The sequence below is a fragment of the Rhinolophus hipposideros genome (genome assembly GCF_964194185.1).
Source record: "Rhinolophus hipposideros genome assembly, chromosome: 1".
In the NCBI taxonomy this organism is placed as follows: Eukaryota; Metazoa; Chordata; class Mammalia; order Chiroptera; family Rhinolophidae; genus Rhinolophus; species Rhinolophus hipposideros.
Genome location: NC_138047.1, coordinates 73,289,689 through 73,315,709, shown reverse-complemented (window position 1 = coordinate 73,315,709; position 26,021 = coordinate 73,289,689). Strand labels below are relative to the sequence as shown.

Genomic DNA, 26,021 nt, shown 5'->3' with positions numbered 1-26,021 from the left:
CACATACTCTTTATAATTATCATCCTTGATGTCTGTAGAATGTTTAAGTGATTCATCTATTCCTTTATAAATATTTACCAAGCACCTGCCACATTAGCAAGGCACCAGTGATTCTAAGATTAAAGAGAGACGGACCACACCCTTGAAGGAGTCACAGTAAAGTGGAGGAGAAGGGCAGGTAAACGAGTGATTACAGGAGTGGCCAGTTAGCTCAGTTGGTTAGAGTGTGGTGCTAATAGCACCAAAATTGCCGGTTCGATCCCCACATGGGCAACCATGAGCTGTGCCCTCCATAAAAAAGAAAAAAGAAAAGAAAAAAAAGGAAAGAAATCATGATCTAATAAAAGAGAAGTGGAAATAAAAAAAAAAAAAGACAAAACAACAACGACAAAAAATACCAAGTGATTACAGGTAGTCTCCAAGTGCCCAAATGGAAGAATGGAAGAGGTTGTTCAGGGGACAAAAGAGGGAGCCTTGAAAAAGCTGACCAAAGTGTTGAAGATAAAAAAGAGGAAGCAGCTCACAGACAAAGGGCAGGGAGAGTGCTTTAGCCTCAGACCTGGAATGACATGTGCATAGGCTGAGAACAGGAAGCAATACTGAGGTCCTGGTGGCTACAAGGAGCCCTACTCTAGGATCTGCAACTCGTGGCCAAGTCATCAATATAAATAATGCTATGGTGTACAACTTTCAGTATACAACTTTTTTTTTGTGTGTGTGTGTGCCTATTTTGGAATGTTTCTTTGGCTGGATTCCCAGAAGTGGGACTGCTGAGTCAAAATGTAAGAATACTCTGACCTGTAACAGCCAAAAATGCTTTCCAAATGGATGATATAATTTCATAACAACACCAGCAGTATATGGGCAAACTGGTGCTCATGATCTTTGTATCTTTATCATCAATGTGTTTTAATGTCTATTTCTGATTACTAGTAAGATTAATTTTCACGATATATTTATTACAATTCAATTTCTTTGTATGTGGCTGGTTTTCTGTTTATACTCAATCATTGAGACTCTGTATTTTACTTTAGCTGTATAAGCCATACTTACAATATAGATAATCAGATTTTTAAAAGTTTTTGCTGTCAATATATTATTTTCGTGGTTTAGGTTGCCTTTTTAAAAAAAAATGTTTGACACATAGAAGTTTTAAGATATTACCGAGTCATATCCATTCTATATCCTTCTATCGCTTCTAAATTGAGAAATACTTCTAGCCAGAGGTTTAATAAATATTCTATTCTTCTGGTTTGCTTTAGAAAATATATTTAACTCATTAATACTCCTAGAACTTATTTTTGATATATGAAATGAGAATTCAACTAGTCTCCCCCTCTTTCAAGTTACCAATGAGTAATCTGAACTTTACCTTCTCTGTTGATTTTTATTTCAAAGATAAATCTTGCTTAGGGATCAACTCAGTCATTAGTTGGACCAAATGTCTAGTCTTTTTCTGAATTGTGTCACATCAGCTTAAGACAGACTTTTCTTCTGACATCCAGGAATCTGCAGCAACTGTTCTATTTATATATAGCAAAAATTAAACTATTACAATTAGGTAAAGCTTGTTAGTGCTTTCTTGTTATTAGGGAATCTGCTGCTGAATGCAGACCTTACCCCTGAAGCCTATCAGATTGGTGGTAGTACACTATGTGTTTTGTGGAAGGCACTTTTAAGGAAGAAAGGGTTATTTCATTCAAAAGTCTGGTTATTTCATCCACAGTTAGCCAGTGTCATAGTTCTGTGGCATTGAATGGGTAGGATTTCCTGTCTCCCACATTTGTGGATACCATGGCTCCTACCTATGATCTCAGTGTAGCCTCAATCCCCCTCAACTCCAAGCCTACTTCAAAGTGTGGTTTATTGCAAGAAAAAGTAACGTCTTGCCCTCCAAAGCTGGAGGTTGTCTATTAGCTAGCCAGTTTTTGAGAAAGGTGAGAAGTGGATAAGTAGGTTTCCCTTTGCCAAAGGTTCTCAAACTTAAGCTTACTTAAGTATCACCTGGGATGCTTAGGAAACAAGCAGATTTCTGTGTCCAGAACCATGTTACACGAGGTCCTTCCGGAAAATTTTCCTGATCTCATCTCTCTTTCTAGCTTTTTTTGAAGCTCACTCCCCCCAAAACAAACAAACCAACAAACCAACAAATGAAAAACAAAAGAGAGTTGTTCTTCATCCTTCTTACATGAGATCCTGGTATCTGCTTGCTAGCACCTACGAAAATGCTCCAGGAGGAGGATGGAGACGCAACACTTTCTCAGGTAGGGCTTTGAAACAATTTCCAGCCACGCGTTCTATCCTTCCCTAGAGGTCAAGAGCTTAATGATTCATGATCTATAAACCCTATTCCAACCCCCCAGATGACCGTTCTTGAACTCCTGGATCCCTTTTTAAGAGTTAGGAACCAGTCAAATTTCTTCAGCACTATTCCGTGTGGTGGGGGCATTAGCTGTCTGGGTTTGTATTGTTGCAACAGATCCTAGGGGAGGGTCGTATCCCGGGTCAGGACTGCTTTGGACCATCTCCCCCTTTTCATCCCCATTTCTAGGATGAAGCTCATTTCTTCGGCAGGTGGGGAGGTTGGTTTGGAGCCACAGTGGGATTCAGGAGACTTTCCTTTGCAACCCTCTTAATTCGCTCCCCCCATTTGCCGTCTCTCGTCTCCTCCCCATTCCCCAACACGCTACCTTCTCCCTCTGCCCCCAGAAAAGTCTACGACCCCTTTCCTGGTCGGCTCAGCAGCTCGGTGCCTTCTCCCGCAACATAACCCGGTGATGGAAGAGGGGATATGAATGTGGTTACACCCGAGAAGGGCTTGTCCCAGGGCGCGGGGCTCGTAGCATCCCCGCTCACCCAGCCCTCTGGCTCCGGAGCGACCCCTTCCCCAGAGCCCCTCCAGGAGCTGTCTGTCGGTGCGGGAGGCGGAGAGAGCTCGGACCCGCGGCTCATCAGTGGCGGCCACTCGGCCAACCTGCTGCCACTCGGCGTTCTCCGGGGCTCGCTGCCTCCCTCCCTCCGCCTGCTGTCCTCCCGAGCCACCCCGCTGCCGCGCTCGGGGGTCGCGGGCGCTCCCGGCGGCCAGGGAAGGGGCGGGGAGAGAGGGAGCGGGCGGAGCCGAGAGAGGGGGAGGAGGCGGCGGCGCGGCTACGTGGTGCCACGGCCACCCGGGAGCGCCCGAGCCCGTGCGCGCGCGCGGGACTCACCGCGGCCCGGGCGCGGGCGGAGCTGCAGGCGGCCCGCCGAGGAGCTGCCCCGGGAGCGGGGGGGGGGCGAGCGGCGGGCGGAGCGAGGGGCGGGAGGCGCGCGCCAGCCGGCGGGCGGGCGAGGGGTGTCTCCGGCAGCCTCGGCTGCGGCCGCGTTCGCCTGGCGCCGGCGGACGGACCGACGGACGGATCGCCTGGCGGACGGACGCGGGCGCTAGCCGCGTGCTCGGGGCCACCCCGACTCCGGCGGCCTCGGCGTGCCAGGGGCTGGAGGTGCGGGCGCCGCTCTCCGCCAGTCGGTCCCCGCGCGGCGCAGCCCGGGCTACCGCACCGCGGCCCCGCGTGGCATCGCCGAGTCCCCGCTCCCGGCCGGGCTGCTCCGAGCACAGGGGCCGCGGGGCTCCAAACTCGGGCTGCCGGGGCAAGTGTCTTCATGAACCCAGAGGATGTCCGGGAAGCACTACAAGGGTCCTGAAGTCAGTTGTTGCATCAAATATTTCATATTTGGCTTCAATGTCATATTTTGGGTAAGTTGGAGCGCTTTAGGATTCAACTCCTGTGGCGGATCGATTCGTGATTTCCCCCGCGTGGCCGGCTGCCTTTACTTTTCGCAGCCCTGCGGGCGCATGCCAGAGCAAGAAGAGGCATCTGCCTTCCGCCTTTCCAGCTTGCGTGTTGGAGAAACATTTATTTCATCCTTTCTAGGAATGGGAAGAGGTGAAAAAGAAAAAGCGAACCGGAGAGGGGGCACCCAGGCCTTGGCGTAGCTTTGTGAGGGACGAATCGCAGGGATGCAGATGAAAGAAAGGGCTCGGCAGTTGGAGACACGAACCACCACACGCATTAGATTTGCTCCCGATGGGGTACGGATGTTGGGCAGAGCGTGGTGTCATAACAGGGAAGGCTAATCCGGCAGAGCCGACCCTGAGGTCCACCTTCTAACAAGGCTCTGATTGGACGAGGGCTTGGCTCCGCGTTGCCGCGGCTGGTCGGTGCCGTGCCCAGCGTGTATCATCTTGCACCATCCCGGGCTTTGTGTAGGATGCAGATATGGCCCTGTAATGTGTACGCGAAGAACGCCTCCTGCAAGCTCTTCCCTTTGGGCTGGAAAGCGCTTCTTGTGCTTCAGGGACTGGCTAGTGGGCACGTGAGGTGGAGGGATTTATTTCTACACATAGTATTGTCAAGATAATAACAAGTCACCATCAACATTTGTTTCCATGTGTTTGTGCCTCACGTCCTCCTTTTCTAAGAGTGCATAGAGCGGGCCCTTTGGGGGGAAACCTTGGAGAGATGCAAAGGAGAAGGGGTGCGAGACGTGTTTTATTGGGGGTACCCAGAGAGCAAATGCTTGAACGCAAGGTGGAAACCATGCTCTCCTGGCACTACAGTGTGCCGGGCACCTATTGTAATTAGGTTGGGACGCCGCCTCTTTTGTTTGGATTCTTTTCCTTGGTCTCACAAATGTTTTCAGCAACCAGACAAAGAGTTCTCTAGGACCAGGGGAAAACGTTGGTTCAAAGACTATGTTATTTTTCCATCCCATCCCAACCCACCCCACTCCATCCCATCCCATCCCATCCCATCCCATCTCATCCTCTTCCTTACTCCCCCCCATCCCACCCCATGGAAAGTAAAGATGGTGGCTCTCTGAGGGGTTCTCCAAGTTGCTGTTGGGTGTAGGTTCAGTGTGAGATAATAATGCAAAGGCGGGATCAATAATTCACAGCAGTCTGAACACAGGGTACATTTATTTTGATTCCTTTTAATTTTGGCCATTTGCTGTAAGCATGTACATCTACGAGAATAGTTGACTATTTTATTTTTATTTTCCATTTTCTATAGGAGTATCTTACATTGTTCATGCATGTTTTGCAAAAAGGAAATGGAAGGGATCAGAGACTACTTTCTGTGATGAAGATATGAGGAGGACACATGAATACATGTCATATCCAGTCATTCACAGGCATTTTTTTTTTTTTTTGCCAGTGATTGTACGCAATTCCTCTTAGCAGTCATCCCCCTACCTCCAATCAAACACAACTACAAATATAGGAAGAAGAAATATTTTCTCTCGTTGCTTCTTTTTTTTTTTTTTTTTTTCCCACCCCTGCTGGTGTTTAAAAGTGGTGGGTAGTCACATTTCTGAGTGAGGTGTTTTGATTTTATCTGAACTAAAAACTTGTGACTTTGAGAGTCAGGGACTAGGAAATTAAGACAGGACCTTGTTGGGGGAGTGAGCCCAGGCTTCTTGATTCTACTTGAACACTTCCAAAAGTTGCACATTTCAGCTGCCAGGCAACAAAAAGCACCCAGAGACTTTCTCTGCAGTTTCATTGCAGGAGGTGGAAAAGAAATAAAGGGATTTGGGCCTGTTTCCTTGAAGTTGGTTATAATTTTGTAGCATGTACAGAGGTACATTTAATATTTTCTGTGAATTAGGTTGTAGCAAAACCTGTAAAATTGTGGAGAGCTTCAAAGAATTGCAGAGTGCTTGCATAGAGAGTTCCAGAATAAAGCCATGTCTTATCTGATTTTGAAGGTGGGGGTTGGGGGACAGTTTTATGGGAAGGCTGAAAGCAGAGGTAGGCTTTGAAATGAAACCAGCTGCCCAATTGTTACATAGATGCCTTTGTCATAAGAGCCCTTTTCTTACTCTGCTTTCTATACACTGGGATCCCTCTTTTCTCTGCCTAAAGCCTTCCACTTGGGTACCCCCTCCTACCTTTCCTCTACTGCTGTCTGCTTTAGAATCACCCCATATTTAAGTCTTGCAGTTCGTCAGTACCCTGGTCTCTAGGAATGTTCAGCGGGAAGGCAACCATGATATTTGATCAAAGTAATTCAGACTAAGATGTTAGTGTCTGAAGAACTGGGGTCAGTAACTTGGCAGCCTGTTGCTGTCAAGTGGCACCTTTGCTCTCACAGAGTCACCATCTTGTCTGTGACTGCCAGAAACAGCAGGCTTGGTGCCACCCTTCTACAGGTACGAAGAAGAGACTGATAACAGAGAGCATGGTTCCCTCATCTTTCATACTCACACTGTGAAATGCTAGAATAAATTTGAAATACATTGAGGACATTTAGAGGTAAAGTTCTGGTAAAATAAACGTTTAAAATATAGTAGCACCAGTACTAAGAGTTTGGTTTTCTTACTAATGAGTAGTCTGACTCCTTGCTACTCAGTTATCTGCCCTGAGCTCTAGTTTCTCAGCTGTTAAAATGAAGGAATTGGATGAATTGTAAGGTTCTCTTTGGTTCCAAAAAAGGATGAGTCTATTGAGTTTCAACACACTGGGGAAGAGGAATATAAGAGATGGACACCAATATATAATGAAAGTAGCATATATTGGGTTATTTGTTAAATTATAGACTTTTTCTCTTACTACTTCATTTCTTTGTCAAACATTCTTTCATTAAAAAAAAAATTTCTGTAATTTCATCTTGGCTTATTCACTTATTGGTATAGTATGCGTTTTTCCCTGTCCCTGCTGCAAATCTCAAGTGTAGTCCTGTGAGTCATTAAATATATTTTCATTATGAGAGTTTGAGTTTTGTGTGTAAAATCTGAATCCTTTTATGTAACAGTTATATTCTGAATAACAAAGTCAACATCTTGTACAGATTCCTTTCTCATTAGTTATCATAGGGCGGTGGGGGAAAATCTCATTTTCCCTATTTTATATTGGAAGAACTCAAGCCAGAAGAGAGTTGATTTTATTGAGGGTGTCACCATACTAGGACATTTCTCAGAAAAGCCCAAGGCTGCTTTGAGGTAAGGGAGGGGAGAAAAAGGGAGTTTTGTTTTATAGTTATTTCTTTTGGGTATTGGAACCCCACATCCCATCACCCAGCACTAACAGCTGTTTTGCTCTGGACGCTTTTGGATCTGGCTGTAATATTGAACTGTTCCTAGTCAAGTACATTGATCTCAGCATTCTGGTTATCTATTGCTACATAACACACAACTCCCAAACTTAGTTGTTTTAAACACAACTTTATTATGATAGCTCACAGTTCTGTGATTTGACTAGGCTCATCTGGGTGACTGGCATTTGAAATTTCTCATGCAGTTGCAGGGAGATGTGGCTGGAGCTGAAGTTATTTGAAAGCTCTTTGGAGCGGTGCCCACGATGGTACACTCACATGACTGGCAGTTGTTATTTGCTGAGAACTCAGTCAGGGTTGTTGGTGGGAGCACCTATACACGGCTTCTTTCTGTCTCTGAGACTGGAAGAAGTTTCCAGCCAATTAATGTTATACCCAGAACTGGCCCAGTGTCGTTTTCATCTATTCCACTGGTTAAAGCATGCATGGAGCTTGCTCAGTTTCTGAGTGTGTGTGTGTGTGAAGAAAGAGATTCCATCTTTTGATGGGCAAGTGTTTAGGTTATGTGGGTTGTGGCTATCTTTGGAAAATGCAGTCTGCTGCACTAAACCTTAACTTCTTGTTTACAAAAGAAAATACCATTATCTAATGGAGCTGTAGATTCAAGGATTCAATGAAATAATGTATTACCTAGCACAATGTCTCAATATTTAACAAATGGTGAATATCATTATAGTTATTATCTCCAGATTTTATACTAGTTCCATTCTGGACTGTAGACTTTCTAAAATACCTTAACCTGGTACATTGGTGTCATTACTGCGAGGGAATAGTGATACCCTTATCTCCAAAGAGATGAGGAGAATGGATGCAGTAGATTTAATCATCACTTAGTAGAAGAAAGTCTCATGGATCAGTGGAAGCCTTGAATGACTTGGGAGAACCAAGTCATTTTTCTCTTCTCTCTGCTGTACACACATTAAGACAGCCTTGGATACCCAAGGCCAAATTTTCTTTGATGTGCTTGCAAATATTGTATTGTATCTTTAAGTGGAGATTTATCTTGGGTTGATGGCAGAATGTATCTAATTTGTTTCCACAGGGCTTAAATGCAGAGAGAGAGATTTAGGGAACCTTGGGGGGCATCTCGTAGGAAGCCTTATCTTATGATTCACTATAAATTGTAAGATGTTCTGGAATGATGATACATCAGCAGTTTATAAGTCATAATTTTTGTTTTAATTTGCTAGACATCTGTTAGCTTCGATGGCAACCATATGGGAGTCTAAATTGCCTTTTGAATTACAGGGAGATGGTAGGAAGAAAGCTAAATATGGTTATGAAAATGTCATATGGGAAAAATGTAAGAAAGGTGTGTGTAGACCTCAGTGGGGGAAGTAATTGAATACTGACTTGCTTGGGCTGGCCACTCACTCTTGGGTCAGGGAGAAGGCACTGAAGCATTCTCACTAGATGATATGCCTAGAAGACTGAAATGAAGCCAAGGGGAAAAGTAGGAAAACAAAATAATGTTCCACCCTCCATAAAATTGCCAAGGTGAGCTCATTTAGATGGATCACTCTGTCTTAATATGGCCACAGTAATAGTTAGTCCCTGGCAGAAGGTGAAAGCAACCTGTATTTGAACAGAGCTTTATAATTACGATGTCTTTCTTCTAAGCATCTCAAAACAACTTACAAGCATATTATGACATCTTTGTGACAGATGAAGAAATTGGAGTAGAGACGTGGAGTGACTTTTGAGATGTTGAAGAACATGTCAGGGTTCACTTTTGGAGTGTTAAGTCTCTTCCAGTAACTACAGCCCTAGCTTCTCCTTTTTTATTTTAGAAGATGCTTGTTATTTTAAAATAAAACATCAAGTAAGTTACTTACATCTGTTCATAATTGAAAAGTGATAAAGTTTTTGCATATGCCTCAATTAACACCGCCCACAAGCACAAAAATGTTGGGATGAAAATGTTGTTAAAGAATATGATGGAATAATAGCCTATTGTGTAGTCTATTGAAAATTCATGGGTGGGCTGGTTGGCTCAGTGGATTAGAGCGCAGTGCTCATAACACCCAAGGTTGCCGGTTCAGTTCCCACCTGGGCCAGTGAGCTGTGCCCTCCACAACTAGATTGAAAACAATGACTTGACTTGGAGCTGATGGGTCCTGGAAAAACACACTGTTCCCCAACATTCCCCAATTAAAAAAATTGGAATATTAAAAACAATGTTCTTGGGTCACGTGCTTCTTTCTGTATTAACACTGATGACTGTCTTAAAATTGCTGACCTCCAAACCATCGTACTTCACTGAAGGACCTCAACTGCAGGGACTGTCTCTCAGTCATTTTCATAAGCCTAATGTCTAGTACATTGTCTGAAACACAGTAGGTGTTTAATAAATGTTTGTTGAATGAAGGAATTATGAAATCATTGGAAAGTACATAGGCGTCATCTCCTCTAACTTCCTGTTCAGTGAAGCATTTTCTCTCTAACATCCGGCCAACCCTTCTAAGGATGGATCTGGTTTTGGACCACTTTAATCATTAGAGAGTTTCATCTATCCTCAAACAGATGTAATGTGTTTCCCTGTAACTTCCACCCTCCTAATTTACGGTTGCTAATTTTTAATCTTTATTTTGAAATAATCTCACACCCACCAAAAACATTGCACAGGATACAATTTGATTTTATCCCGGATCATTTGAGAAAAAGTTGCTGGCATGATGGCTATCATACCAACACTTTAGTGTATATTTTCTGTGTACGACGACATTCTCCTAGATAGCCACAGGACAGCCATCAAAGCCAGGAAATGACCATTGCCACATCACCATCATCTCACCCTTAAACTTCATTCAACTTTCCCCGTTGTTCCAATCATGTCTTGTAAAGGAGAGGAATCCAATTCAGAACACACTGTGTTTAGTTAAGCCGTGTCAGTTTTTTTCAGCCCTTCACTGTCAGGATCTTGACATTTTTAAAGATTCTAAACCAGTGATTTGGTAGACTGTCCCTCAATCTGGGTTTGTCTGCCTTTTCCTCATTCTTAGATTCAAGCTGTGCATATTTGGCAGGAAAATTATAGAAATGATGCTGTGTTCTTGTTGCATGCCATCAGGTGGCACTTTCTGTTTGTGCCACTGCTGATGATGGTCACTTGATGAAAGTGTTGTCTGGCAAGCTTCTCCACCATAAAGTTAATCTTTACCCTTTTTTGTAATTTTGGTGATTTTGTGACAAGTTACTTGGAAACTATGTAAACAGCCCATTGCTCATCAAGTTTTTCATCTATTAATTAAACTGTTACTCTTATTACTTACTTTGATGTTCCAGTTGGTCCAGGTTTGGCAGTCAGTGACATTCTTTCCAGGCTGCCTCTTGTGCCCTTTCACTCCTATCATTCTTTGAGGACTTCTTTGTTTTTTGGCAGAACAAGATGTCCCAACCTCATCATGTAATTTACTGGTGTCATCTGTTTTGTATCAGCTATTTCTCCAAGGAGCCCTGGTTCCTTTGAGTGGAAAGTGGTATTTAGAAACCAATATCTGGTGAAGTGTGCTCATTACTACGAGGGTATCACCACCCCTGGGATTTCTCAGTGGATAGAACCATGGGATATATGTATGCATGTGCACACGTACACACCTTTATACCTGCATTTTGATATCTGTCTGTATATTTTGAAAATCATGAGTTCACAATGATACCTCAAATCCCTATCTAATACCACAGTGTTTATTCTAGATTTTATCCTTTTCCATATTTATAACTACCCTCTTTGACAGTGAGATTCCTGGCTCCCTTACTCTGTGTGTAGCCAGCCTTCCCCTGCTGCCCCCATCCCTCACAAGGCAGCCCTCCTTACCTGTTGGGGCTCCGACATGCTGTGCTACAACCCCACACCCCAATGTGAACACCCTTCTCACTCTGACTTGGCTCTGATGCCCTGTTCTGTGCTTCCACATCCCTCCCCATATTCATCCCAGGGCAAAGGTCTATGATGTTTGGTCCCCACTAATGGCTTTAGGACTGAATTTTTCAGGAAGGAGAAGGGGAAGGGACTGTGCTGCTCTTGTGTGCTATGAAACAAGACTCATCTCCCTTCTGCATATTTAAAAATAGTCATTCTGTCATTCCTAAACTTTCTGTTTCCCATCTTTAAAAGCTCGTTGTTCCTTCATGTGTTCTTCACATATTATTTCCAGATTGTTCCTTGCCCTGGTCATGGTACTTGGCGTGTGGTCCCATTTGGACACACCTCCAATAATGTAGCAACCAGAATGGAACACATTCTTTACACGCTTTTCCAGCGATCCAGAGAGATCGCTGTTACTCCTGAACTCCTCCTTAAGTCTCTAGGTTGTGTTGGACCTGGAGGCAGAAGCCTCTGCTACTGCCTGGATCTGTCATTGAGTAAGTGACGCTCACAAATTAGTTCCTCAGTTGCTCATCTGAAGTATGGGGAAAATAATTCCAATAGCTCACCGAGTTGTTATCCAGTATTAAATAAGATCATGCATACGAAGGTGTTTTGTAAAAGGTAAGCCTCTCAATACAGATAGTAGTTAATAACCCAGGTGAAACTGCATCTGCTTTTCCTGGCAGCCAGAGAACATGGTTGGCTCAAGTTGATTCCTAGTGCAATGAAACCTTCCCCGCTTTTGCAAGTGAACTTCTGTTAAACCCATCTCCCTAGGCTAAGTGCTAATCAGAATTCAAACTCTCCAGTTAATGATTTGAATTTAGATTTAGGACTATATATTCATGCCATTTAAATGTCTTATTCTGACCCAGTGGTTTTCAAACTGTGCTACCAGCAGCTCTAGGCTTCCCTGGAGTGTTCAGGGGCCTGAGTGGGAGTGTCTCTGATCTCTATGTCCCCCAGAGAAGGTCAGGCATTAGGTTTGATACTCTGGCACACCATAAGCGATTTTGCTTGAAAAAAGGGGTCTACTGCTTAAACACGCAATTGAGCCTTCAGATGTTTTTGAATCTTGATAGTCAAGGCATAATTAAAAAAAATTATTCCCAATGTGAGTTTATGAATCTGCATGAATCTGTACCTAGGAAGTCCCTCTCACTAACCAGGGGTGACTTCTGTAGCATTAGTTGGTATTTCACCCCTTTATAGATGTAGCTCTATGAGTAGTAAGTTCTTAGTAAATTTCAGTCTTCCCAACAGGGGCTCTCGGTCAGTAGGTTAGGTTAGGGCCCTGGGATAGGGTCCTGGATTCACCTTTTCTGTTTTGTTTTGTTTTTTAATTCCCTGCAGGTGATTCTGATACTCAGCTGAGGTTGAGAAGCTTGTTTTTCTTGGCAAGATGTGACATCTCTTCCCATTGCTCTTGGGAGGGGACACTTGGGGGAGCTGGGAGTGGGTAGTGTAGAGTTCTGACCAAAGAGTGGCTGATTTCACCAGCATGCGAAGCTAGTGTTCCTTGCTTATGGGAAGAAAAAAAAAGAAAAGAAAAGAAAAGAAAAGAACGTGGCATGTTTTATCCCTGAAGGAATTTTTTATTAATCCAAAAATGCCAGTTTATTTTTAAACCGGAAAGCCCTAAAGACAAAATGAGAAAAATCTCTGCTAAAGAGAACCTCTTGTACTGCAATTAATATGCTAAAAATTAGCATCATATGGGGAATAGAAGCTAGTTATTTATTCGGGAGGAACAAGGAAGAAATAGACGTTTTGTTCTTTTGGCGTTGCCGTCCTGTACACTTCAGCGCCAGGCAGTGACCAGTCTTTCCTTCAAAAACCAGCCTCCTTGTTCAAGACGCTCTGCTTTGTATCCTTTGTTTCCGGGGGCTTCCTCACTGTGCTGTGATGCCGCGTAGGGTCATTTCTTCTCTCATACCCAACTTTGCAGCACTGTCACCGAGAGCTGACAGGAAAGCAAATACGGGAGACCCAGCCCCAATATTTGACAGTTTTCTTTAAACAGAAAAGTTTCATTGCAGAATACTTAGAGTATGTATAACGAATTTTCCCATTATTTTCTCGATGTCTTCCTTTCCCCTCTTAAATAAAAAAAGTTAATTAGGTATTTGATTATGGGTGGGCTCCTAAAGTGGAAATCTTTGGAAAGAAATACAAGTTTGAATAAAAATCTAAATCATTTCTTTGAGATGTTTCACTGGGGCATAGTCATCACCACTCCTATAAAAAATACCAAACCCTCCAAAAATGCTGTGCCGACCCTATGGTTAGGGAGCACGATGATACTATCTGTACATACAGGATCATCAATTATGAAATGCAAGGTATAATTTTTAAGTAATGTCCTCACCAACCTCAATAACAACATAGTATTTAGAAGTGGATGGCAAAACATATTGGCGCCCCACACTGAAAAGGCATAGTGGTGTTCTAGACCTTTTATAGCACTATTTACTATTTAGACAAGTATTATAAGGCATAGGGCTCTTCTGACTTGTTGACATTTTTTTCTAAATCATACTTGGCACTAAGGCTCGAATTTCTAAAAATTTTGAGGGGACAGCTGGTGCTCTAGTAAATATCCAGGCCAGCTATTTTAATGCTTTTTACATAATTAAGTAGTCCCAATAAAAGAGGAATACTTGACTTAAGCATTTCTCACAGTATAGTGTTTTGCTTCCAACAAAAATTTCCCCCAACTGTTAATATTTCCCCTGAAGCAGCCTTAAAACTTAGTTCTGCCAAGTAAGTATGATAGTTCTTAACCACGGTTGAAGACATTTAATGCCAAAACTTCGTTTTCCTGTTTGAAGGGATCGTAGCCCTGCCTTTTTCACCGAAGAAGACTCCACAGTCATTGGCCTTTTAGAAAAATTCTTTTTAGAGTACAGTATTAGAGAATGAGAAAAGGTTCATCCCAACATGGGTATCCTAGTGCCCTGGTGGCAGGCTGGCAGAAGAGTCTGGCGTGAGGAGTTTGGTCTACAAGTATGTCTAGAGTTTTCCCCAACTCCCTTCCTAGGCTTGTGACCTTAGACAGGTTACTTACTCACCTTGTGGTTAAGCTTCCACCTCACCTGCAAAGTGGCATTCTTGGCTGTAGTGTTAGTTAATGGTATTAATAGTAGTATTAAGATCTAACAACTAACTCGGAGTCATGAGGATTAAAGGAGTTAATATGCATACGCTGCTTGGAATATGTAAGTGGTATTAGCAATTATTCTATTTTCCTCAACGCCCATCATTTCTTTTGGTTGTTTTTCTTCACTTCTTTCAGAACCATTAAAATAATCTTACATTGTAACATATATTTTTTTGTTCTCTGTAATGTTCAGCCTACATGAGTACATTCTCAAAATAACTAAAGGGAAAAAAAGATCTAACAAATGTTCACAATGTTCTTTTCATGGAAATGAATGGCATGTAATTCTTATCATGGATACCAGACTCTGAGTTCCCGTCTATTGTTTGTTGTTAATTTCCCCATTTTTCTTTACCCAGTTAGATACACTCTTCAGTTTCTTTGCCAAACCAAACTGTCTCATATTAGTGTTTTGTATGATGGGAAGTCGCGTTTCAGCCTTACATCTGGGGGGAAATGGAAACATTTTATTAGCATTTGTTAAATCTGGATATTCTGGAAATATCTAGATGGCTGTAACCATATATTTTCAGTGTCTGTGCTAAAAGTTCTGTGCATTTTGGTCATTGTTTTACTTCTGTATTTCAGACAAACTCATTAGGTTGCGAAGGTGAACATCCGGTCAGTGATAACAGTTACCTCATGTTTTACCCTTGTGTGTCCTTTCAGCTGATGCACTGCCAGCATTTTGGCTTGGACTACCTGGATCATTGATTAAATGAGCCACCCATCTTGGTGTATGAGTGGCCGCCTGGCTTCACCTCTGGGGCATTAAAGGGATGCACCAAGAGCTGTGCTCTTTTGCCTCTGGTACTGTCGACTTTTGCAGAAAACCCAGGCTATCCTATTTCCAAGCATCATCTTCTCTCTAAGTGCACTTGAGCCTGAGAGCAAAGATGTAGATTCTCATTCAGTAGGTGTGACACCTTGAACAAGATCCGAGCTTAGGTGGAGGAAGCTACTGGTCCACTGATCCAACTTTGAGTTGCAAGGATCTAGACCATTTCAAACTTATTCTTTTGTTTTAAATTGACTCTGTTTTTAAACCTTAAATACATATATTTAAAAAGGAAACTTGAAAAATATCATCATTCAAATGCATACAATGATAACAATATGGCTTATTAACTTCTAGGTAGCTCTTGGTGCCTGCTGGCAGGCCCGAGTCAGGCAGATTTTCCTTTGTTACTGTGGAGGTGAACAAGTACACAGTGTGTTGGACATACTGGCATCCATGGAGACTTTCTCCTTGACTAGACCAGAGGATTTAGAGAGTTGAAATGACATTTTTATTCAAAGTTATTTAATGCTATATTCTAAAATTGTCTCTTCTGGCACCCCAGGTCACCAGGGAATCACACTTTGGGGAACATTGCTTTTAAGTAATTTGCAGGAAGGCATGCATTTATAAGCTGAAACCTATTAGTGAGATGGATGAATCTCTAGAGGTAAAGTTTGAGTGTGGTGGGGGAGGGGAGGATGTGTTGAAATTTTTGCCTAGTCCGGGTTCTATTTCCTATCGGAAAAAAAGAAGGGCATCCTCCATTTCTGAAAAGTTGATAAGCCCAGGCCCAGTGAGTAGCTACATCTTAGGTATAAAAAGGGAAATGCTTTGGAAAATTATATCTCAGGCTAACAGGAAGCCAACTTTTAATACTTAGGAAACCTATCTCAGTGGCTTTTTCTTCCTCTGCTCCTCCGTCTCCTCTTCCTTCAAGTTACTATTGATATTATTCAACTTTGGATTGAGTCCATTTATTGGATGCATTTTTTAAGAATAGGGCTTTTTATGGTTTTCTATTGTAAAAACAATACAGCAACATTAATACGCCTTTTTTTCTTTTTAAGGAAAAGAAATACACTGCAATCCCAATAATACTTTCTTTTGGTTCAATTATAAAAGTGGAGACCTTTGGTCAAATGCTCTGAGAGCAGTGAACAAATACCCCAAACCAAACAAACAAAAAATATTTTTGAGTTTCAGTTGTAGTCACAAGAATTCGGATTTAACAAACCTTAGTTACTAAACTTTGTATATGAAAACTGTGCTTTTCTATCACTACCTTTTAAGAGTTTCTTGTGACTTTACTGGCATTTCCCCCTCAGGATAACATTTAGAATAAGTGTTTTCAACATATAGAACAAATACCTTGTAAATAAACATCAATTTCACACAACCCCCCCAAAATTAAATCAATAAATCTGCTTTAGGCATTTGAGTGAGGAACCTTGTACTTTTAAAGGAGTTATAGTGTTAAGTAACTGAAAAACGAAAACAAAAAAAAGGCCCTTAGCTTTAAATGACCTTTAGGTAGATGAACAAATGTAGTTGAGAGCTTTCTGAGCATCTGTTTTATTGTTGGTGCCCAGATGCTACTTCATATTTCTTTTTTTAATCTTGTAACTGGACTCCTAGGGAAAATAGTGTTTTTCTGATACCAGTTTGTATATCTTCATCTATTGGTTTTTGAAAAAATAAACTGAATGTCTAGATGATATAATTATATGTGGCGTTTTAATTTTTTTCCGAGTCTGCAAGATTTAATAATCCCTAATCTTTCTACTGTATACTTTGAGAGTTTTAAAGTTGCTCTCTGGTGAGGAATTAAAACGATTGCAGAAAAGTTGCAAAAATAGTATTTTATGCACCTTAAAAAAATGCAGAATCAATATTTTAGAAATGAAAGGATTGGGGTCACTAAAAATAAAATTGAAATAGCTTTTCTATTTTGTGAAATACATATATAGTCAATTTAAATATTGATATATATTCTTGGATTTTTAAAATATAAATTATCAATGTATATCCTTCAAGGATATATATGTATGTATGTATGTATGTATGTGTGGGTATGTGTGTGTGTGTGTGTGTGTGTGTATATATATATGTATATATATATATATATATATATATGAAATCAATATCCTTCATATATTGATCTATATCCTTGGAATTTTTTATTTTTTTTTTATTTTTTGGTAAGAACGTATGTGCTCTCTTTGGAGAAAGAAAAAGTACCTAAATGACCATTTGACCTCTAAACCATTTCATTTGCAGTAAAAGAGTAAAATTTCCTTATCACAGTATACTATAAATATTCAAACTAAATGAAACTTTCTTTTAAATTAAAAATAAAAATCGGAGATCAATGTTAGTATCTAAGACAAGCAGAACAAAAAGACTATTATTGTATTTTTTGTTCTTAGATGAAGATTAGAAAATAAATTCTTTGAACTATGAAATTGCTATATCTTAACTAGAGGCACCAGCAGATCATCAATTATTGCTAAGAACCTTTCAGGTGCAGTTTTTAAATAATAAGTGTCCTTCCTATTGAAATTTTCCCTTCTCTCCCCCCTTTTTTCCATGATTTTAATTCCAAATTGAGAGGACAGGGCTCTTTGCTTTTAGGAAAGCTAAATCTCTCATTCTTTAAAAAGGTTAACCTGCTGATGAAGAAACAGCAGGTTGAAATTATTTTGAAATAGGAATCCAAATACTTAATTCAATGTTCCTGTGGGTCATTTTAGTGCCCATTGGAACTACCCTTTAAATGGTCTTTTGCAGTCCTGATTATGTAATCTTAGGACTTATATGTTGAAAAGGACCTTAAAAATCACTTAGCCTTCTAGTTTTTACCTCCCTTTCCACTTTTCCCCCACCCTCTTAGTAGTGGCATTGTGGGGACAGAGCCCCAGAAAGCAGTTTCCAGGTTCTCGGCCTCATGTGGAGAGGTGCTGGCTTGGATAGTAGATGGCCGTCAGCTGTGGCTGGTTGGCCATCAGCTGTAGCCATTAAGCCATTGGCCACTGATATAACTGCAGTGGCTACGGAGGGGAGCCGAGGAGAGTTGAAGGAGGAGACTGAAGGAGAGTAAGGAGAGTCGAGGAGAGTTGGTCGGTTGGTCGGTTGGTCGGTTGGCAGCAAAGCGGACAGCAGGTCGCACATCGTGTAAACCCAGCCTCCAGTGAGACCATAGTGGTATGACTTCCCTACCTATGGCTCCGTGGGTGTTCCTTTTTGGCCTCACCATGTCCTGCGTTCTTATGTGGGGAGCGGGAGCAGAGACCCCGCAGACCGCTCCGCCAGACACCCCGCACAACAGGCATCCTTTCTTTTTTGCCTCCAAGCAAAATTCTAAGCAAAGCCCCCAATTTATAAAACAGAGAACAGCTGCTGTTCTGGGAGCTTAACATCTCGGTGGGCTCAGCCATTCTCGGCCTTGCTTCATGGGGAGAGTGTGCAGAGAGGACAACGGGAGGCCTTGTGGATTTCATGTCTAGCAGGAGGACGGTGTAGAAGGCATCTGTTTACCATTTACGCGTTGTGACAACCAGGATGAAGCCGGCGTTTGCCAGCGCTGTCTGTAGACTGTGTGCACAACGATTGCCCAAGTTTCCAAGACCTAGCACTTTGACGCCATTTGGTTCTACTAAGCAGTTTTGGCGCAGTCATTTTGATTAACATCAACCTTGCTTATGTTGAGTAAGTATTCAGGTTATTTATTATGTATTATTCTCCTGCTCTGGAATGAGCAGACTCAAAAACTCCTGCTTCATATGGATTCCATATGTGGCTTTTAAGTTAGCAGAAATGCAAAGACTTCCAATTAATTTGCACATAAAGTTGCATATTGAATAGATTAAGTTTGATGGCATAGGTATTATTTGAAATTCTTTGTAATCTCGAATATTGTTCATATTTCACTTAAACAAGCGATTAGGTGTTTCAGATTTTGTGGTGGTGAACTTAATCTATGAATTCACATATGTCCTATTTGGGTTTTTTTATTTTTTATTACTGAATGCATCTATCCATGGAATTTATTTTGTTTGTTTTGCACTGATGAGGTCCAGATAGTATGAGGTGGTATTTTTTTTAAAAATGGGACATTTACTCTTTATTTCTAACTTTCCTGCCTCCCTCCACCCGGCCCGGCCCCAAAGCGAGGCATCGAATATTGCAACATACGAGATGGTGACTAAGAGTGAGACTAGTAAGGTTCAGAAATTGGCCTTGATACTTCTAAGTTGTGTAACCATGAACAATTACTTCATCAAACTGAACTGTTCCCTGTTCCTTTTGGGCAAAAAATGGGTAGCAGTAGTGCCCACCTCTAGGAAAATGGTATATGTTTAATGAGATGATGAATGCATGGCCCTGCGCATGGTGCCTGAGAGGGGTGGGTGTTCAGTGAGTACTGACACTGTAATCAAGTGTGGAATAGATGACAGCTCAGGACACATGCAGGATTTTGGTTCATTATCACCTGGGAAAGGGATTGTCAATGTGCAGGAACCTCAACTTTCTGTGTCAGAGAAGTAGACTTTGTATGATAGAACTTTTCACACATGCAGAGCTTTGTTTCCTGTTCTCCTTCACCCACTGGAGGAGATTATATCTCCAAGCTTTCCTTTGGCAATTGGCTCTATCTGAGAATTTGCTAGCCAGAACAGCTGCTCCATTCTCCTCTCTCTTGACCCCTAATTTCCTCTGACGTTTAGATGCAGCTGTCCACCATGTTCATCCCTGGCATGACCTGAGCAGCCCTCTGTTTCCGTATCCCAAATGCCAGCATTTCTCATGTCTTGCCTAAAGGGTCACTTTGAGGTCACAGACCTACCTGGGTTTTATTTTTATTTTTTAAATGGTAGTATATGTAGAAGATTACAGTTCCAATAAAATAATATAAATATGCCTAGAAAAATGCCTAAAATATAGTAGATAGCCCATAATTATTGAAATAAGTTAGTTGAAATGAATTTTCTTAGCTTAGGAACAAAATTAGCAACCATTTGGTTCCCTCTGCAAAAGTTTGTTATGCACAAATAGGTATGTTTATGAGGTTTAATTTATTAATGTATAATTTATTCAGATGATAATTACAGATTTTCTAATTGAATTTATATTTACATGCTTACAAGTTTTTGTTACAAATGGTGTTCCAGGCTGTTGAACTTTAAGGAAATCTGGCATTTAAAATTATTTTTTGCTGTATGGGAAGTAAAAATGATTTGAAAAATCATTGATGTTATAATAAAAGAAAGCTGCCTCCTTCCCTGAAGTTAGTGCTTTTCAGAGTGTGCGCATTTGTCAAGTGGAACTTTATCTCATTGTTTTTCATTTTCTGACCTATCATAAGTGGTTTCTCTTCCTTTGACTGTATGGACAGAGATTTCTGGAACTAAAGTGTTGCCCAGATTGAGAACAGCTTCTCTCCTGTCCACTATTCATTCATTTTTTGATTTCTTGTGCATTTCTAAATATACATAAGTTTATAAAGTTGGAAGAGGTGGAACAGAAAGGAGAAGCACAGGCTGTTTTGGGGCGCTATATTGAGGGAAGGATATACTTGGTGTCCCAGACTATATTCTTGGTCTAAGCAATGAAATTATGGTGTGTTTCCAAGTACCTTTCCAACGAGGGGCGTATGCTGCTGCTTTTGTCATTGCTGATGTGAAGAATGTAATGGGAGTTCATGTGGAGGAGTTGCTGGGGCCATGAACCCCATAAGGATAGTTGGAATAAATGTAGGAATATGAGCAGTTTATTTGGAGATGCTCCTGCATACGTATGTCTCTGATGTGTCTATGTGGCTTGCTGAGTGTGCCAAGAATGCTCTTTATGTGAGCCGTTTCTTAGGATTGTGATTGCAGCAAGCAACCTTGAAGGATGAGGTGATATCGCTCTTGGGAACGAAGAACAATCTCACTGCTTAGTATAAAGCAGTAGGTTCCCTAAGCATGGGTTTCTCAGCTTGATGTGAACATAAAGTAGCATGTGCAGCTTCCATCTGGGCCCCGCAATGTCACCCCAGTTGGACATTGGGGGCCAGGAGAACTGACATAAATATGATGCTTGTGCTGCCTGCTGTGCTGTGAATAATAAAATCCTTTGTCTCTGACCCAGGAGTCTTGTATCTTCTGCCAGCTTCCATGAAACACAGGCACACCTCAGAGATATTATGGGTCCGGTACCAGACCATCACAATAAAGTGAGTCTTGCAATAAAGTGAGTCATAATCTTTTTGTTGGTGGAGGGCCTTTACTTCATTTTTTAAAACATACAATGTTATTGCAGCATAATAAAGCAAAGCACAAAGAAATGAGGTATGCCCGTAGTAACAGGCTAATTTATTACCTTGTAGTAGAGTAAAAGCTAATCAAGGCCAGACACAGTTGTATTGTATATAAGGTGCATACACATCAAATTAAATGTGTTCAGATGTGTCCTGTTCAGAACACAATCACCTGGGTCTACAAATAGTGTGGTTAGGAAGGTGATGGTGGGTGGCTCCTCAGGTTTTTGGGACCTGCTGAGGGTTTCTCAGGCACTTTGTATCTCTGCCACTGGCCAGTAGGTCTCCAGGGAACCAAGGAATCTTTGCCAAGAATTGTGGATCCTGAGTTAGGTAAGATGTAAAACTGGCACTTGTGAGTGGTTGATTTGGAGAATGCAGAACAACAGGCTCCAGGGTTATTTGTGGCAGTGGGAGGAGAGCACAGAATGGTAGGAGCCTAGGCAGCCACAGCGGGCACAGATGGGGGCAAGATACAGAAATCGTCAGACATCTGGCCTTGAAAGAAGAGAAAGAAGTGGGGAAGTCCAGGCCACGGCAACGGGCCAGAGCTAAGAAGGGGCAAGAAGAGCCTGTTTCAGAAACATCCTGTCTCCTGCTGAAATTGAACAGGGGAAGAGAATTTCTGTTTGCTTTTTTGATATTTGCGGAATAAATTGTTTTCAAGCAATCAAATAGTGGAAACCTATTGGAAAATGATGCTGAGATCACCTCCAAGCTGGTTTAGGCAATTTAGAGAAGCATTTATAATTAACAGCCATCCTGCTGATGAATGCCAAGTAAGAGCATTTGTTTAGAACAATGTATATATATTTTTATTTGTAATGTATCTGTAAAAGTTTGCTCCTTCCCCCATCAGAAGAATAATTAGACTTGACTTTAAGGTTCTAGATGGAAAGAGGACTCTCAGATCTCAAATATGAGATACGATGTTGAAACCCACTCCTCTTGTTTCCAACATGAATCTTACTGACATTTAGTCAGAACCAAATTCTAAATAATGTTTTTCCTTTGTTTAGTAATATGTGAAAATTATTAACTTCCTGCAGCCATCAATTTAGATCCATGGTGACTGCCGGAGTCTCGTGATTCATGGATTAACTAAAAAATTGATCAGGAAATGGATTTTAATGGAGATAGATCTGAGGAAGTGACTCCCTCTCCCTAAGGGCTGCCACCGCATATAGCTGCACAGGCTGTGAACCACACAACTCCCTGGGACATGTGTGATGCTCCCTAGAGTTGTGCTGTGTGGCAGCTTTGTGTGCATTGGGAAGCCATCTAAAGGTTTAAATAAGTGGCATATAAAATGGGTGATCCTTTTAAGTAGAATGGGTTCAGACATTGCTGTTAGTGTGATAAGTACTGCCTGTGCCTTTCACCCCTTGAAGAGGAACCTGGTGGTGGTGGTGGTGGTGGTGGTTGTGAGGGCGTGGGCTTCTCATGGGGGAGCTGTGGAGCTCCCTGCCAAGGGAGGACCTTTCTCAGTTTGACAAAGATTACTCAGGTGCCGAGGGACCTTGCAGACTGGGCCAAGAAACCTCATCCCAGGATCTACTCTTAATCGGGTCCAGGGAGCCCAAAATACCTGCCTTTGCTGAAGTTCTGTTACTATACCATTGAAGCCAAGTAAACCATTTGTTTGCTTATGTTAATGATGAAGAAGCAGGATCACTCATGTTCAAAGTAATTAACCCTCATTTATGAAGTAATTGTCTGCAATTGCTTTTGACTCTTGAAACCAGTGTATTTGTTATCAAAATGAAGAGAGTGCCAACCAAATTTTTTCAGTTTCTTAATCCAGTTCCTTTACTTTCTTTTAATTATATGTGTGAAGACGTGTTAGCTAGTTTAAATACACAGATTAATAGAGATAATTTTTATATGGAAAGTTATTTTAATGCCTACCTCTGCAAGTAATTTTAGGAAATCAAGGCCGAGTATTAACATGTAAACTTTTATTCATTCTGAATGCATTGTCACATAACACTTAAAATTTTGTAGGGTGGATTTAGGGAGGGGCTAACAAAAGACTTGGGAGTGGAATTCTCTCCCACCACACAGAGAGACATCACTGCTACTTCCCACAACAGCCTAGTTCTGTTCTACCATTCGCGTTTTGAGACATATAGCGCAAGGAGAACATCTACTATCCTTATAGGTAGGCAGAGTTACCAGCTCCTAGTATCTTCCTTGTTTCCTTCTGAGGTGAGCTGATAGCATCCAAGAAAGTCTGTATCACTCCCATACCCTCTTCCCCTAGCGGAAGTTGCTGTTTTATGTAATAGGGTTTTGAATAGTGGAAGGCAGTGGCGTCATGTTGGAATACATGAGACTTGGCATCATAATGTCTGGGTGTGAATCCCACTTCCATTACTTTCTAGCTATGTTACCTTGGCTCATTTTAAGCTTTTTGTGTCTTCATTTCCTCAGAGGTAAAGTGAATGTGTTGGGAAATAGTTCTCCACAGATCTTTCATGTTTCTGCACATCTTGCGAGCTGAGGTACTGGCTGCCTTTGTTCTGTACTACCTTTTCAAGGATGTTTGTCCAGTGAAAAGTCTTGGAAGATAGATACCTGTGGAAAAAAAAATTGAGTTCCCTAAGTTCAGGGGTACTCTCTTGTAGTGTAGTTCACTGTGTGAATCCTCCTCGCAGTGTCCTGTTGGAATTGTTGCTCAGGGAACTGGTGCACATGCTGATTATGTGGCTACTGCTATTGCTTTGTTGTAAACCGCCCTTTGTCTCTGACCCAGGAGTTTCATGTCTCCTGCCACCATTCAGGAAACTGTGGTAGGCTAATGTGTTAGCTTCTAAGTAGGTTAAAATTTCCAACCCTGAGCAGTTCTGCAAGCAATAATGCTGTTCAATCTTAACTTGATCAGTGTACTCTCTTATTCTCTCTACCATCTGCCCCTGCCTTGGTTCAGGTCACGACCTTTTCTCAGATGCATTATGTAATACTTTCTTCTTCAGTACTCCATTTTCTCCATTCTACTGCAGAGAGATTTTCCTAGTGGCAAATCTGGTTGTGTCACACTTCCTTGCTTTAAATACTTAAATGGCTCTTAATTTGGATGGATTAAAGCCAAACCATTATAGGGACTTTGCCTGTTTCTCACCTTCCACATCTGTAATCTGTTCCCCAGCTATACCTATGTGGAGCAAAGAGGTAGGCATATTTAATGTCCATTATAAAATACTCAGGTTCCCTAAGTTCAGGGGCCCTCTATTTTCCACCTGATGGTCTTTGATTCACAGCAAATTGTTTGTTTCCTAAAGGATAAATGAAAGGTGGATTTAAATGGTTAAAACATAATCTGGCTATTAAACTGAGTTTTACAAGCTGTTAAATCATGTGGATTGTATTCTGTCTAGCTAGGTCCACTATTGGAACTATTTTAAGCAGTGATGAAAAGATAAAGACATCAGTCAATAAATCCCTCCCTCATGTAGGGATTCAATTGTTGGAATTGCACCTCCTTAGGGGGCTTGCCACAGTGGCCTTCTTTGGTGTTGATTTGGTTATGGAACCCATTTTTCCCTATTCTTTGAGGTTCTGGTGTTAGAATAGAAAGAGTTCGTCCACCCGGCGCTAGTGGAGACAAACATTAAACACTGAGAATTACAGTGGAGTAATTAATACTGGCTATTTTATTGATGAATTGGTGGTACCATCCAGGAGAACGGGAAGCTAATGCTCAAAAGCCTGAACTTCCTGATGTTATGCAGGTTACAGATTCTATAGGGCAAAATCACAAGACGCCATGGGTTAGGGGTTCAGGATCCTGTTGGGAACTGATTGATCAGAGATGAGGTAAGGGTAATAAATCATTTCTTCAGGTCTTGAGGACAGTTCTGAGGTCTTTTCCGGTGTCCCTCTGTCTGGTATCATGGGAAAGTAGCCAGGGGGTCGTTCCTCCATAGGGCTCAGGAACTGAAACATAAGTCAACATGTGATCTTTAGCCTGCCAGAGAGGTGTGGACCTTGTGACCATTGGTTAGGTCTTGGCTACTGTCTTCTGCTGCCTTGGGTTGCTGACTATCTGGGGGAAAGGCTAGCTCTCTGAGGGGGACATGGGGGCTGGTGGCTATGATTTCTAGAGCTAGGGTTTAAAAGTAAATTTAATCAAAGTCATAAGGACCCTTGGTCCTGGGGGACAGAACCTTCATGGCATTTTATCCCAGGTCTTGGCAGGTCCCAACTCCTAGGAGGTATTCCATAAATTGTTTTGAATGCATGAATGACTAAAGAAGAAATTGTGAGAGCGCTTAGTTAACTGTAAGCATGAACTAATTTCCCCCCCCCCCCCTTATCTCATGTGGAAAGATGTGCTGGTACAGGAGCGGGGTGCTGACAGAGATTTGGGGGATAGAAAAGAAATGCCTGTTATATGTGGCTTTCTCTCTGCTTGTGCTTCTCTGTCCTCTTTCATCTTGCTCTCTGAAATGGTAGCAAACCTGGCTGTGGAGGATTAGCATATCTTACTGACTTCTGTGATACGTTTTAGTTCAACCCTAGAAGGCTTTCCAAAGAACAGGCATCTTTTGTCTCTTCTCCCACCTGCCCCTCCAGTTGGGTTTATAATCCCTTTAATTCTCTTCACCTAATTCTCACCACCTCTATTCTGGTCTTCATCTATAGAGAGGTATCTCTGACACCATTTTGTATGCCCAGGATGGTATCTTTCCTCTCAGAGCCACGGATTCCTCCTTTGTGTTTCCTGGATACTTTCTAGGACCCTTTTTTGAATGAGTTAGGGTATGTCTGGTAAGATAAAGTGGTGGTGACTATATATTTTCAAAAATTCAAATTGG

General features: G+C 41.8%; 1 protein-coding gene across 1 annotated transcript in view; it reads left to right on the top strand.

Annotated features, from left to right (window-relative positions):
• The first annotated feature begins 3,326 nt into the window (after window positions 1-3,326).
• TSPAN5 (tetraspanin 5) overlaps window positions 3,327-26,021 on the top strand; it is a 163,732-nt gene continuing 141,037 nt past the window's right edge. Inside the window, exon 1 of the mRNA XM_081051189.1 lies at window positions 3,327-3,733. Coding sequence (XP_080907315.1) covers window positions 3,653-3,733 — 81 coding nt within the window. The 5' untranslated portion in view covers window positions 3,327-3,652. The remainder of the gene's footprint in view (window positions 3,734-26,021) is intronic.